General features: G+C 39.0%; 1 protein-coding gene across 3 annotated transcripts in view; it reads right to left on the bottom strand.

Annotated features, from left to right (window-relative positions):
- Positions 1–22: 22 nt before the first annotated feature.
- Positions 23–12,243, bottom strand: part of Dbr1 (debranching RNA lariats 1) — a 20,490-nt gene continuing 8,269 nt past the window's right edge. For 2 of the 3 annotated variants that reach the window (XM_023707019.1, XM_004625208.2), the window contains 5 exons: positions 7,524–7,609; positions 5,020–5,244; positions 2,605–2,685; positions 2,179–2,324; positions 23–1,108 (listed from right to left, as the gene is read on the bottom strand). In XM_023707019.1, coding sequence (XP_023562787.1) covers positions 418–1,108; positions 2,179–2,324; positions 2,605–2,685; positions 5,020–5,244; positions 7,524–7,609 — 1,229 coding nt within the window. In that variant the 3' untranslated portion in view covers positions 23–417. The remainder of the gene's footprint in view (positions 1,109–2,178; positions 2,325–2,604; positions 2,686–5,019; positions 5,245–7,523; positions 7,610–12,243) is intronic. The other variant, XM_023707023.1, reaches the window with a different exon arrangement.

The following is a 12,243-nucleotide window of genomic DNA, read 5'->3' as shown; positions in this document are numbered from 1 at the left end:
CATATACATATATAATATATATACACACAATAATGATGCAACTTTGTAAAACAAAATATAATTATGCTATACTTTATACATCAAAACATTTACAGTAATTCCTTAAAGACAAAAATCCCTGTTTTATTCATCTTTATAGTCCCATTTTGGAGAAAAGTGCTCAGTACAAAGTACATGTGCAATAAGTGCTGAAAAATTGGAAGTGAACGTCTTCAAAGAAAAGTAGCCATGAAGTAAATATATAAAATTTTAATGTTTATACTTGAAACATACAAAAGCTCTACGACAAAGTCAATATCTAACTAAAATGCTCTTGCCACTTCATTATTACAAATTTAAATCTTGAATCAAAAATCTAACTCTAAAAATAGGGTCTCAAAAATCATCTACATGTAAGACCAGGACACATAAACTGGCTTATGTCTCATCACTATCATCATCAGCTACTGAGGCATAGATGGCTTGATTCCTCCTCTTAATCTTCTTTCTCTGCTCAGGTTCATGCTCTTCGCTCAGCCTCTTCGATGCCACTTCAGTTAAGTCCTTTCCATCCCCCAACTCCACAGCCTCATCTGCCTTCTCCTCGCTACCAGATGGTGAACCCGATACATCATCAGAAGATACAATCATGGAACCTGGCAAGATCCTGACATCAGAAAAGCTTGTAGAAAAGTCAGAAGTTTGATGGGAAGAAGCTTCTACCGATGGTGTGTTCACATCACTGTGTACGTTATCTTCAGCTTCCTCTTCTTCGTCTAACATGATTTCATCTGGATTAATAGAGGACAAGGCAGAAGTATCTGTGTTATATTCACTTTGCTCTTCTCCAGAGTCGTTACTCTCCACATCATTCTGCTCCTCATGTTCACCACACAAATTATGTTCTTGCTTGGCCTTCTGAAGCCTGATATTAATGTCTGTGATGCCAAGTTGAGCACAAAATTCAGTAGTCTGAGGATGGATCCTATGAATCAGCTGTACCTGTGTATGAGGCTTGCAAGGATCATAACAAGCAGCAGTTACACTAAAGTTACTTGGAACTCTAAGATCGTTATTCAATTTTTTCAATACTTCCTTCATAGCTTCTTCTGTTGCACTATAGTCCCACCTATAAAAGTCAAAACAATTGATTTTTACATTTTATTAGCCTCAAGAATAAATGATAGAACCAATTACACACTCCAAGTGCAAGAATAAAAAAGGAAGCATGTATCAAAATGCCACAGTAAAATCATAGTTACTTTAGCAAAGAACCACCTAGAAATAAAAAACAACTCTTAGGGGAAAAAATCTTTAACTCTTATCTCAAAGCAAGTATCATTATTTTAATGTGTGAACCAAATCATCATCATATTATAATTTTTTTTTTGGTGGAACCAGGGATTGAACTCAGGCCCTTGTGCTTGCCAGGGAAGTGCTTACTCCACTGAGCCATCTTCCCAGCCCCATATTATAATTTTTGTACCTTTATTTATTTACAAACTTATTTGAGTTATGTTCAACAGTCCATTTCTCCCTCCACTGGATAGAAAACTTGAAGTTTTTTTTAACTGTAATAAATGATCAAACTTGAATTGTTCTGACACTTATTAAACAATAACCCCTGAATAAAAACAAAATTGAGCCTTCACAGCCATTGCCTGCTAGGGTCATACACTATTGCTAGCCAGTGCCCCAGTCATCCCCAACTGTAGATTCTGGGCAACTGCTTTGCCTGACTGGATGTGCCACATAATTGGGCAAGGACTTCGTAAGAGGTTTTCTCAGAGCAGAAATCCCAAGAAACATGATCCATCTGGTCCCTCCTCCAGGCTGGGAGACAGCTCCACAGTATAAGTGCCTGACTGGCAAGCACAAGGCCCTGAATTTCATCTCTGGTACAAAACTAAAGAAAACACATCTGGTCCCTCCTCCTTTCTGCAGGCCAAGTCCTTAAGAACACCAAAACAGAACACGAAAGATGGGAGACATAGACTGGGTGTGGTGGCGCATGCCTGTAATCCCAGCTCTTGGGAGGTTGTAAACAGGTGGATCACTATGAGTACAATCTAGTAGTGAGACCCTGAACACCCTGTAGACCATTCCCTAAAATACAAAAAAAAAAAAAAAAAAAAGGAAGATGAGAGACAAAATTGTACATGTACCAGAGAAAGCAAGTTCTACAGAGATCAGACTTACCTTGTATGCAGACCATTATTTTCAGGCATATTCCACTGGTTCCCAGTCACATTAATAAGATCATTAGTAGCCCTGAGAATAGTCAGCCACTCAAGATCATATTCCAAGTAATCAGGAGCACTAGGGTCATGTTCTATATCTAAAACCTATGTGAAGAAACCAATAATTTCAGGTTGCACATATATTTCCACGAGCCTGAGAATTTTAATATAACAGTAAAATTTTAAAAGAATTTAAACTCAATTAAATAAGTTTAAGTCAGCAATTTAACTTTAAATGCATTAATGTAACAAATATTCAAAAAAAATTCTGAGAATACATATATCACAAACAGCATAAATAAATTCTCAAAGGAAAATTTAAAATGCTTTTTAAATCATTGGAAAAGTAAAACTATATTGCAAAATTATTTCCTTTTCTTTTTACCTGAAGAAAGTCTCTATGTGGTAAGCATTTGTCCAAGGCTAAAAATTTGGTTGCTTTGGCTGTCTGTCCTTCTTCCACAGCCTAGACAATATAAATCATGATTTGTAAGAAGTTAAGGATTGTAGGTAGTTGAGACATAGAAAAGAAATACTATGTGTCAAAGAAATGACTGTTACTAATGGGCACTAAAAAGGAATGAAATACAGATTATGCTACAATATAAATGTTTAAAACTAGGAAATTTTAAAAAAACAGATGTGAAACACTGTATCATTCCATACAAGAGCTAGTCTAAACCAACAAATCCAGAGATGCAAATCAGTGGTTGTCTAGGGCTATGGGTGGGGAAAAAGCTCTAACTATAAACAGGTACAAAGGCTCTTCTGGGATAACAGATATGTTCTAATGCTAGATTATGGAATATACACACAACTTTGAAATTCTAATAAAAATCACTGAACTATACATATAAAACACATTTATTTTATGGTATATTATAATCTACTAAAGCTATTTTTTAAATGAAGCAACAAAAAGAAATATGAGGAAGCAATAACAAACACAAAGATTATACTAAAAGCATTACTAAAGTAACCCACTGGCACTAGGAATAGAGCATTTGCTTAACATGCACGACGCCCTACATTCACTCAGCACTGCCAAAGGAGTGACTCACTGAAAACAGGAGAAAAAAGACAAGCAAACAAGCTATACTGGGGCTGGTGAGATGGCTCAGTGGTCTAAAGCACTTACTTAGAACAAGCTTAGCAAAGCAAAGGGACGGCAGTTCAATCCCCTAGCACCACATGCCAGCCAGCCCCACCCCCTGGTGGGCTGAGCTGGCCACACACACACACACAAATAAATAAAATTTAAAAAAATTAAATCCTTAAAAAAAAACAAGCTATACTACATCCTACTGAAGGCCAAGTGTCAATGCTGTCCTGGTGAAGTGCTGAGGAAGGTGGAAGGCACAGAGACTGGTGAAGTGGTAGGAACAGAACACTGGCAAAGACAGAGATAGAGGAATCAAAAAAAAAAAAGGAGGAAGAAACACATCACTATTGCAGAGACACATGCCCTAAGACTGACAACAGAAAAAGGACTGGGGGGGAAGTTGTAATGCTTCTTCAGATGCTTCAATAAAAATCTCAGCACGCCATAAGCCCTAAGAGGCAGACAAGAGTATGCTATGTGGAAAATGTGACTGACAGAAACAAGTGACTTGGACTTAAGATGAGTGTGATCACTGAGTAGCACAGGCCAAAAGAAAGGAATAACCTCTGCCCTTCTTCCTGTAAAATTAGGGAGGGAAAAGAATAATTCTACAATAAGGACATTAGAATATTTTCAGACAAAACTGAGGGAAAATGTTAAAAGTATACCTCTAATGTGGAAAAGTACCTGGTCAACTAACTTTGGGGAACAAGCACTACACATCACATTTCACTCTTGAAAAAGGCAGTGCCCATAATGCATTGTGTCTCAGAAGCTGGGCCTGGCAGTGCATGCCTGTAATCCCAGCACTCTGGGAAGCTAAGGCAAGAGAATAAAAACTTGAAGACCACCCTGTATAACCCAGTGAGACCCTTTCTTAAAATTTAAGGAGATAGATAAGACACGATGGATGGATGGATGGATGGATGGATGGATGGATGGATGGATAGACAGACAGACAGATAGCTGGGATGAAGGCACTGGGTTCGATCCCCAGTACTGGGAACAGCAACAACAACAACAACAACAAAAAAAAAAAAAAAACCAGAAACAAAGAAACAAAACTCAGAAATTCTATAGAAGATTTCAAGAAAAAAATCCCTAATTTTGTTAACCTGGCATTTTCTTTCTTTTTTTGTAGTACTGAGGATCAAACCAAACACCCTTGCATTGAGCTACATCCCCAGCCACAAAAATTGCCTGCAGTTCCGCATATACATCATGCTCTCAGCTCTTGAGCTTCAGCCTCTGCATCAGTTGGTCCCTCTTATTAAAATACCCTTAGAATCTACTTCCTTTTTTTTTTTTTTTTTTGCGGAACCAGGGATTGAACTCAGGCCCTTGCGCTTGCCAGGGAAGTGCTTATTCCACTGAGCCATCTCCCTGGCCCAAGAAGCTATTTCTTCATGGCACTTCAAAGCTCACTCAGCCATCAATTCTTCTGAAAACTCTCCAAACTCCTCATCTCTCCCCCTTCCCCATCTGACCAAAGTGTGACATAGTTGCTCTGACACATCTTAGCATTTTGTTATCAAATTTATATGTTCTGTAATTGCTTATTTGTCTCTTCCCCACACTGGGTACTGAGTTAATCACAAGAAGTAGGTTCCTTTCTTCTTCCTCTAAATTTACAACCATGCCAACAGTGCCTAGTTCATACGTGTTTAGTACTTGTTGATGGAAAAAATAGTTTTTTACCTGGTGCTGCATCAAGGCTGCAAATTTCACATGAAGGTGTGCAGAAAACCAGTAAGTAGGTTTTAGGTGGTCTAAAAGTTCTGAGGCCGCAGGACTTCCCAATGTATTATTTTCCACTTCATGTCGGAAAAAAGATTTGGTCTTAAGAAGTTGTTTCTTATTTCCATAATGATATATGCTTCTTGGCCAATCATGAGATAAAAATATATCTATAGGCTGCTTGAGCTTTACAAACAAAAAAAAGGATGGAAAAAAATTCTTAAAAATATATTAAAAGCTCTTCCCTCCCTCTACCACGAACCAACTACGTATGCATTTAGATACTTAGATTTCTGTGTAAATCATTCTAATGACCCACTACTTACATAAGTTATGAAAACATTAGGCTATTCATTCATGTAGGCAAAGAGACAGCTTTTTCTCTGCCTCAGAAATCATCCTAGTTTCTGTAGCCAGGCAGAACAGTAAAGACATGCTTTGGTTAGAATGCCAATCAGCAGGTCTGTAATGCTGGATTTCTAAACTATATAATCACCACGAGTCTTTTCGAATGGATAAAGAAATTACTACTTTGAAGATTCAGAGGCACTAGATTTCATGAGACCTTTAATACCAATCATACAGTAAATTCAAAGATTTGACATACAATATTAGCTGGATATGGATATAGCTCACTGAGAAAAGTGCTTGCCTAATATGTGCAAGACCCAGGTTTCAATCCCCAGAACTACAGAAAGGAAAACAACAACAAAATGGATTCATACAGGACACACTAAAAACTCTGTGTAATGCATGATTTAAGCGGCTAGCGTCCTGATGGAGAGGTCGCAAAACACATGCCATACAAATCTGCAGTACTTTCAAGTAATTTGAAGGAAATACTAGGAAAATTGAAACTTAAGTAACCATTCAAGATAATAAAAAATGTAAGACAGACATGACTAATCATTAAATAATCTATTGGACAACAGGTGCAATATAAAGTCAGAGATGGGTGATAACTCTAAATGAGAAAAGCTGTGGTTAGAAAGTAGTATCTAAATTGGATCTTAAAGTCAAGCAGAAGACCCAATACTATTATGGACTATTGGACTATTTTGGAATATTTTGCTGAGTTCACACACCTATAATATTTAAATGACGGAACTAAACAAAAAAAGGGGATACAGATGAATGACCATTTTGTATCTGTGTATTCAAGAGTTAGGATAGATATACAGCTACATTCTCTTAATTCAGTGAATAGAGGGATTTGTTCTAATAGTGTTTGTAAATAGGATATCACGTCTACATCTTGTATAACAACCTCTAGGAAGACAGTATGCAATGTGTTAATTATTGGAACTGTCCTACCAATTTGATTTGAAACTGTCTCATTGCTATTTCTCAATAAAATTATGGGGGAAAAAAGAAAAGACTGTCAAAGAAAAATTAAAAATTAAAAAATAAAAAATAAATTGGATCTTAAGGGACTGGTAAGATTTAGTTAAGTAAAAGGGAAACCATCCAAGGGAACTATATGAACATTAAATAAAGAAAGGCTTGTAAACATCCTTAAATGTCCTGCAGAGGCTGTAAGATGATGCAAATAAATAGCAGTGAGGGAGGACTGGCCCTAAACTACACGGAAAGCCTTGGGCAGGTGACCTACTTGCCTGAGCCTTGGCTTCTTATCCTTCAGTAAGGAAGTCAGAGTAAGACCTACCTCATAGGATGAGAGGGAAGGTCACACAAAATACCAAGTGTGAATGAAGTACATTCTTAAAACAACAAAAACATAGCTTTTCCTACTCTCCAATTAAGCCAGTGTTTCAACACCATCTTCACAATTTTCCAGTGTCCTTTATCGTCTTTCCCATTACTTATTTTCATAGTTTAATATCACTCACTTACAATATTTAAATGGCAGTGAAATACCCATCTCTGATAAAACTAAACAAAAAGAGGGGGTATAAATGAAGGACTATTTTGTATCTGTATATACAAAATAGAATAGATACATAGCTACTTTCTCTTAATAGAAGGAAAGATTTGTACTAATGGCATTTGGATAGGATATCATGTCTGACATGCATCTTGTATTCTGAATAACTACTACAAAGACAAAAATATGTAATGTATTAATTCCTACTAACCTATCTTGAAACTGTCTCATTGCTATTTGTTTCTCAATAATATTAATAAAGAAATAAAATATCACTAATTTTAAATAAACTACCACTTTATTTCAATATATATTCCTTAACCTTATTCTATATTTGAAATCATGAAATGTTTTATATTTTAATTCTAAACCATTAAAAAATAAAACTTTTAACCATTAAAAAATTAAAAACTTCATCTGTGAGCCTTTTAAAAGCAATTCAAAATTCAAATTTTAGAAATGCTGAATGCTATTCTCAGTAGTAGTAAACCACTATAATCAAAACATTACATGATTACATATCAGTATGTGATTACTTTTAAAGTTTGTTAAAGCTGGCTGCAATGTACTTTTTACATACCTGTTTTAATTTATAGACTTCAATATTTCTCACATGATATATACTCCTTATTGTAGATGGATTATAAGGAGGACATTCAAAATGACCTTAAATTAAAGAGAAATAAGCTACATTACTAATTGTCTTCCCAAGAGTGGTTCCAATTCATCCATGCCAACAGTTTAAATCAGAAAGGAAAGAGACAGACCTGTTATTTGTCAGTTACATTAAAAATGCAGACCTGGGGAGCTAGCTCAGCGGCTTAAGTGTCTCCCTGGCAAGTGCAAGGTCCTGAGTTCAATCCCCAGTACCAAAAAAAAAAGCAAGTTTCAGCTGCCTATTGAATATGTAAAATCAGTACAACCTAAGCTTTTTCCTCTACTTTTAAAAATAAAGGAATATAGCCAGGTATGGTGGCACATACCTGTAATCCTAACACTTGGGAGTCTGAGGCAGGAGGACTTCCACAGGTTCAAGGTCAGCCTGAGCTACATAAATGAGTTCAAACCCAGCCTGAACTACAAAGAGAGACTTTATTTCAAAAAACCAAAATAAATAAATAGGAATACTTCATTCAGATATAGTGAAATGAAGCACATTATATGTACCCAATGATATGTTAGTGAAAAATGAAGGCATTAGAGTACATGTATTGAGATCCAGTCCTAGCCGAGCCCCGGTGAGTGTGTGGGAGAGTTCCGTCTACCCTGCGCTGGTGGGACCTGCCGGTCCAAGCCCAGGCGCAGCGTGGGTGAGACCCTCTTCCACCCCCTTGGACGGCCCCACCACTCCGCAGCACCCCCACCCCACCCACCCAGTGAGAATTTCTGCCGCATTCTGAGGACCTCCAGATCCAGTCTTGCCCAGGCCCCAGTGAGTATGTGGGAGAGCTATGGGAGAGCTACCATGCACCAGCAGGACCTGCCGGTCCAAGCCCAGGCAAGGTGTGGGTGAGACCCTCTTCCACCCCTTGGAACCTCCCACCACCACTCCACAGCACTTACCCCCACCCCACCCGCCCAGCCCAGGCCTGGTGAGTGTGTGGGAGAGTTTCCTCTCCCCCCTACTCCACCTTGTCCCCTCCAGACTCAGCTCAGGCCTGGCACACAGGCCTGGGGTGAAACCCTACAGCTGCAATCCCTGCAGAGAGAGTAGGGACAAAGCCACCCAGCTAGTCCAGGAGCAGAACATCTTGCCAGAGGGGCACAACAGGATCACTCCCAAGGGCAGCAGCAGGAAGGAGCTGCGCACAGGAGCTGAGCACAGCAGCCAGACCCAAGTCAGGCACAGCTGGATAAATCCAAACTTCGTAGATCTGCACCTGAATTTCAGTAGGCGCTAAGGTTATAACTGCACCAAAGCTCTACAACAAAGGTCAGAAGACAGTGCTACACAAAGTGACAACGAGAAGGAGCAAAATGCAATCTCAGAACCCAAGCCCATCCATAACAAGTACAGAGGACACTAACACAGAACAAATTGGGAATCACACAGCTGAAAGCAATGAGTCAACAGCTTCTGAAATAAAGAAACAACAGTAGAAAGGCATAGAGGAACTCGGATTGGAAATGAAAAAAGAAATCCCTGAATTAATAGCATCTGCAGTACAGAATCAAATGCAGAAACATATGGAGGAAACCTAATGCCCACACAGAATAAGTGCCGAGGACACTAGCTCAGCTCAAATGTATGAAGTAATAGCGTTGATAGTAAATAAGCAACAGTAGAAAGTTATAGAGGAACTCAGAGCGGCATTTTTTTCTACTAGCTCAGCTCAAATGTATAAATTAATAGTGTCGATAGTAAATAAGCAACAGCAGAAAGTTACAGAGAAACTCAGAGCAGAATTCTTTTCTGAAATAAAAGAATTCTCTGAACTCATAGCATCTGAAATAAAGAATCAACTACAGAAACATAGGGTGGAAACCCAATCTGAAAAAAACACAGTAAAAGAATTAGTAACTGCTTCTAAAGAAGATATTGATGAGTACATGTATCAATATGGATTTCAAAAGCAAGATGCCAAAGATAAAATGAGATACATTTATACGAAGTTTAAAACCAGCTATATAATGCATTGCTTAAAGCTGTCATCAGATTAAAGAGCCTGCTTGGGCAGACATAGAAACCGGGGTTCAAGTCCCTGCAATGTCATGTCAGCCCCAGCCCCAGAGCACACTGACACAGCAATTGAGACTGAGTTTGGTGGCACATGCCTGTAATCCCAGTGCTCAGAAGCCTGAAAACAGGAGGATCACTACAAGTCCAATCCGTGTAGTAAGACCCTGTAGACCCTGTTCTAAACACACACACACACACACACACACACACACACACAAAGCACTGTCATATGTGTGCTAATGATACAAACTAATCAAGTGAATGACAAACATCAAATTGAGATGAGTAACTGGCAAAGAGAGGAATGGGGGAAATGAAAGCAATTGGATGAGAGGACAGGCAAACAATGAATATGAATTTTATTTTGTAAAAATTAGAATTAAAAATGGTAAACACCAAAACTTCATAAAACTAAATGATGGTAGATAAACAGACATGTAATATAGCATTGTCTGTATTTTTCACACATATTTTTTTTTGGGGGGGGCACCAAGATGGTGGAGTGGTGGTAGAAAAGAAAGACTCTCTGAGCTGCCATCCAGACTCTAGAAAATAGCAACATGAAGACAAGGAAGAAAGTGTATACCCTGGACCGAGGAAGGACCTGAAACATGAATTAAAGCCTATAGAGTGAAGAAACTTCAACAAAGAAGGAGGTAACTGGTGGTGCCTTCTAAGATGGGACTCCTTTTGCTTGAGAGGTTCAAACTTGTGGACACAGGGTGACTGTTGGCATAGGCCTCAATGGAGAGATGCAGCAACACAGGACAGCAGCAAGTGTGAGGGACTGCACTAGTTGGCAGTGAGCGCTGAGGGCTCAGGGGTCCCATACAAGAGGGCAGTTGGCCAGGAGGCATCTTGAAGAGGGGCTGAATGAGCTCAGAACTCAGAGTGGCTGCTGGCTGTATTTAGCAGCTCCTAGCTGGACTCAGGCCTATGGAAGACATGCTGATAGGTACAGGCCCAATGAGTCTGGTCCCAGCCAGAAGTACAGGCTCCCCGAGATCATCCACTACCTTGCAAAAAAAACTATGGCTGGCTTGCTGGGAAACATCAGCATGGATCGGGACTCTGTCTCCACACACCATTATCTACCAGTGACAGCAGAGATATACCTGGAAGTGCACTTTCTTCTTTTTTTCCCCTCTCCCTCTCTTGTTTGTTTTTTGTTGTGGTTGTGATCGTGCTATTTTTTTGTTGTGTTTTTGTTTTCTCTTTCATTGCGATCTTGTTTTTATGAACAAGCTCTTCATGGTTGTTGTTCTGTTCTTATCTTGCCCTTCTCTCTTTCCCTCCAGTCTTGTACACCAATTTGCCAAAGTTAGTATGATTTCTCCTTTGTACTCCATCCCTACTTCTAATTTCTTCCTCTTCTCCATTTCTCTATTTTCTCCCTTAACCTATTTTGAATTTTAACCCCCAAGAACAAAATTGATATATTAAGGACTTGTGTATTGCATATAATTTAATGGTTTAGTTTAAACTTTTTTTTTTTCTTTTTATCCTTTTTTTTTTTTTTTTGCAGAACCAGGGATTGAACTCAGGCCCTTGCTCTTGCCAGGGATGTGCTTATTCCACTGAGACATCTCCCCGGCCCCCTTTTTTTCTTTTTGAGACAGGATTTTTCTATGTACTTCAGGCCGCCCTTGAGCTTACTTTGGAGCCCATGTTGGTCTCAAACACCCAACAAGACTCTTGTTTCTGCCTCCCAAGTGCTGGGATTACAGGTGTGTGCCACAACACTCAGCTCTGGTTTATTTTTTATTTTTTTATTTTTTGTATTTTAGGGAAGAGTCTACAGGGTGTTCAGGGTCTCACTACAAGATTGGACTCATAATGATCCACCTGTTTACAGCTTCCCAAGAACTGGGATTACAGGTGCACCACCATGCCTGGTCTCAATTGCTGGCTCAGTGTACCCCAGGGGTGGGGGTGGGGCCAGCACAGCAGGCCCAGGGATTGAACCCCTGGTCCCTGGGCCTGCATGCAGGTGCTTTAATCCGCTGAGTTATTTGGCTGGCCCTTCTGGTTTGTTTTAGATTTCATCATATAACTGCAAATCTAGTTCATCAGTTAAAGGTAAAAAAATTAATAGCTCAGTTTGTCATTTTCTAGGCTGTGTTTGATGCTATTGTCAATGCTGATGATACCACTATAGCCAAAAGTGATATAACTATTCTATACAGTTATTCATCCTGGTATTCCAAGACTGACACTAAGAGTCACAGAAAATATTGTGGCACAGTGTCAAAAAAACAGGAGCAGGACCAAATAGGCAGCAACTTCACAACCCTAACAAATTGAAGGCATAGGATCTTCCAACAGATTCAAAACCCAAAAACCAGCTAAACCAGGAACATAAGTAGTCTTTTCCTAAGGGTTCTAAGTACTAACAATAAAGCAGCCCACCATAGGTAATTTATAAGCATCAACCCAGGAATTAAACTAAAAAAAGAAAGAAAATGAGAAGATACTTAAACAAGATATAACCCCAGATATCCAGTTCACCAAAGGCAAACCCAATGGGCAATGAGGTGGGAAAATCCAAAAGCCACCCACCTGACCTCTCTGAAGTAGTAACAACGAAGCAACTGAATGAGGCTCTACAAAAAAAAAAAAA

Source organism: Octodon degus, unplaced genomic scaffold (genome assembly GCF_000260255.1).
Source record: "Octodon degus isolate 3935 unplaced genomic scaffold, OctDeg1.0 scaffold00008, whole genome shotgun sequence".
NCBI lineage: Eukaryota > Metazoa > Chordata > Mammalia > Rodentia > Octodontidae > Octodon > Octodon degus.
The sequence above is the reverse complement of the archived record's forward strand: the minus strand, read 5'-3'. Positions and strand labels throughout refer to the sequence as shown.